Below are 3,708 nucleotides of genomic sequence, written 5' to 3'. Positions count from 1 at the left end.
GGAGCGACTATATAATTAGTAGAGGGAGGCACTGTAGTTCAGGCCTTGGAGAGGATAGTTACTGGGCTATGGCTCTAGTCCTTAGGCCTTTCTCTAAAAAAACAAAACCCACAATTTTTTAAATCTTTGACAATTTTTTATTAATCTTTGAAACAATTTTTTATTATACAATGTTAAAAAAAAGAAAATGACAATAAATTTCTCCCAAAGCATGGAAGACAGGACAAAGAGCAGGACAGGGGGAAGGAAGTGTCCCAGGAAAAGTCTATGATGTGTTCCACAGAGAAAAGTCTCTTAGGATGTGTCTTCGCAGGTGGGGGCAGAGGAGTCTTCTGGTGCATGCAGATGCGCTCCTGCCTGGATCTGGATGGAGAAGCCTGAGCCCGTCAGCAGCCGCACAGCTTAGCATCTTCCTGCTGTCCATCAGTTCTGTCTGTCTGGGCTGGGTGTTTCCACGGGAACCACTCTCTTTCTGGAGAGTGGCCCACGGAAGCAGGGTATGCAGCATAGCTGCCTGAGGCATTTGGCAATCCTCCTCCTCACCCTCTTCCAACCCGGGATTCTGTCTGGGGCTTGCCTTCTGGAGGTCTCTTGGGAGGGTGAGGGGCTGGGCTCTGGGTCAGGCTGGGAGGCTAGGCTGGGAGGCAGTGTGTCCTTGAGGAAGCAGCGGAGAGTGATGGTGGGCATGCTGGCTCTTCTAGCAGGCTGCTGCTGCTGCTCACAGAGCAAGGGAAGGGCAGGCTCACTGGGAAACTTCTTGTGGCAAACCCAGGGAGGATCCTTAGGGCCTGGGTAATGCTTGGGCTTCACCTGGGCAGTGGAGGCCTCCCCTTGGGTGCTCTGGTGCTGGAGGATGCGGTAAGTGGCCATGGCATCATTGAATTTCCTTCTCACCACGGACACCCAGGTGTTGTAGTGGTCATAACCCATGTTGATCATAGTTTTCAAGATTGTGAGGTCTGGGAGTTTGGGGAGTACCTCACAAGGAGAACTGGGTGGAGCTTCCTCTCCCTGGGTCAGCCACGGGTGCCCCATTACCTGGTCTATGGTGGGCCTCTGCTTGGGGTCCACTTTGAGTATCTCTCGGATGAGGCTCTTGGCTTCCTTGGAGACATGTGAAGGAATGATGTACCTTCCCAACCTGATGAGTTTCTTCAGCTTGCTATCGGTGCTTGCCTCAAATGGCCAGATCCCTGTGAGCATTGAATAGAGGACCACACCCAAGCTCCAGATGTCTGCCGGGGGGCCCTCATATTCTTGATGACAGATAATTTCTGGGGGAACATAGAGGAGAGTGCCAAAGAATTTATTGAGCTTCTTTCCAGCTGTGACTCTGGTGCTCAGGCCAAAGTCAATGAGCTTCACATTGCGTTCGTCATCCACCATCACGTTCTCCGGCTTCAGGTCCAGGTGCACGATGCCCTTCTGGTGGCAGTACTGCACAGCCTGCCCGATCTGCCTAAACATTCTGCGGGCCTCCTCCTCGTCCATGCCAGTTGTTGGGATGAAATCCCAAAGCTCTCCCCCACCTGCATGCTCCATGATGAGGTAGAGGTATTTCTTGGTCTCCATGACCTGAAAGAGATGGATCACATTTGGGTGGTCCAATTCCGCCATCATCTCTGGTTCAGATAGCAAGGTGAATTTCGTGGCTCCTTTGGCCAAGACCTTCACTGCAACCTGTGTCCCAGTAAGAAGATGGCGGGCAAGTTTCAACTGGGCAAAGCCCCCTTCCCCAATGTCCTTCAGGACCATATAATGGTCTGTGAAGGCAGGCTCAGAGCAAGAGCTCTGCTCCTGCAGCTCTACTCTGCTCTGACTACACTGATCTCTCATCCTAAACAGGAACAAGGATGCTAGATAAACTAAAAAAAAAATAATAAACCAAAACAAAAAACCAAAACAAAAAACCAGAAAAAGAAAGCAAAGAAAACAAAAGGGAGAAAAAAAAAAACCCAAATCAAAAAACCCAATATACAAAGACCACAACCAGCCACCAATCACCAACCACCAACCACCACCAAACGCTCTAACTATCTGGGAGTCCGACAGGTCACCACCAAGAGCTTCCTGTACTTATGGACAAAAATCTCAGCCACGGCCACTCTCTTATATACCCGCAGGTTGAGATCGCCTCACAGTGGCTCCTTGTGAGATCAGAGCCAGAAATCACTCAGGCACACCCAGGCATAACCCCCAGGGGTCATCTCACTTTTGGGCCCCCAGGACCTTTCCAACTTTCATAATAACTTTCCAACTTTCATAATAGAACAAGAAAGGACCCTGGAAGGTCTTTTGCTTCAGTGCGTTTTGGAGACTGATATTTACTGGTTTAGAATTTAAAATTTGTACGATATTCAGTGGTCTTTTCATTTTGAGTCTGAAAATCTGTAATCACTTTGTGGCTTTGAATGGCCTCATTCTATCTATGCTCTAGATTTCTGCTTTTTATTGCTCTGGACTGAGCATCTTTCCTCCACTGGGCCCTTACTCCATGATGGACTACCTGTCCTTGGGCAGAGCAATGGAGTGAGCCATCTAGTAACTGAGATCTCTGGAACTGTTAGCCCCACAGAATCTTCTCCTCCTCTAAGTTGTTCTTGTTGGATATTTTGGTCAAGGAGACAAGAGATATAATTAAAATACAGCCATACATCACTGCACAGCTTGATAAATGAAATTGTGTGTGTGTGTGTGTGTGTGTGTGTGTGTGTGTGTGTGTGTGTGCCCACACTTGTGCATTTCTGGGAAGTGAACCAGGTTCTTGCACAAACTGGAGAAGCTCTTGTAATGTGCATATCCCATCCCTGGGGTTGGGGCTTTCTGGCCTAACCAGCTCTCAATCCTGTTACATTGAGGCTGAACTGAATACAGGAATTTTGGAGGGATACCTACATTCAAACCAGAGCACATGATAAACCAGAACCCATGGAATTGGTCCCCACTAGATGTGTCCTGTGTGAGGGGAGTCCTTCATGTTGCACTGAAGGACTAATATTAGATAGGAACTCATATCTTGATGGAGACAGAAAGAAACCTGGTAAAATAAATTTGTGACAATTATTAAAAAAAAGCTAGTGCTATTTTTGTTTTCTACAAGACATAAGAGAATATGAAAGCACCCCAGTTTTCTTCTATAGTATCAAATAAATAGCATATATAACACTGTAACATGAATGAATGAGGGAGAGGTGTAGAAGAGGTACAGAAGCTTCATCTGTATACTACTGAAGTCATGTTGCTGAAGATTCACACCAGAGTGTCCTCTCTTTCTCATGTTAAATGGAACCCCCATGGGAAACACAAGGAAGTCCTTGTAGAGCATACCCAACATGAGAGATTAGGGAATTGAAATGCTTCACCACTATCATGAACTAAATAGGAGGAAAGATAATCAAATAAAGAAGCAAGACATATTAAAAAAAAGCTTGTGATGTTCTTCTTATAAGGACACAAGACATGCTGACCCAAGGGTCCATCCTTTTGTCCTTATAAGGACAAAAGCCACAGCAAACCAAAGGCCTAGTCCTGATCTCCTTATAAGGACACATGCCATTCTAAACCAGATCCCCTCCATGATCTCCTTATAAGGGCACAAGTCAAGGTGATCCAGGGCCCCACCCTGATCTCCTTAAAAGGGCACAAACCGAGCTGAACCAAGACCCCACCCTGATATCCATTTATGACACAAACCATCTCTTGGAAGAA

General features: G+C 46.8%; 1 protein-coding gene across 1 annotated transcript; it reads right to left on the bottom strand.

Moving 5' to 3' along the window:
* Positions 1–423: 423 nt before the first annotated feature.
* Positions 424–1,836, bottom strand: LOC144366122 (sperm motility kinase-like). The gene has a single exon (XM_078019501.1). The coding sequence runs from the start codon at positions 1,834–1,836 to the stop codon at positions 424–426; it is 1,413 nt and encodes a 470-aa protein (XP_077875627.1).
* Between the last annotated feature and the right edge of the window lie 1,872 nt (positions 1,837–3,708).

Source organism: Ictidomys tridecemlineatus, chromosome 1, assembly GCF_052094955.1.
Source record: "Ictidomys tridecemlineatus isolate mIctTri1 chromosome 1, mIctTri1.hap1, whole genome shotgun sequence".
Taxonomy (NCBI): Eukaryota; Metazoa; Chordata; class Mammalia; order Rodentia; family Sciuridae; genus Ictidomys; species Ictidomys tridecemlineatus.
Note: the sequence above shows the minus strand (reverse complement) of the source record. Positions and strands in the feature narration are given on the sequence as shown.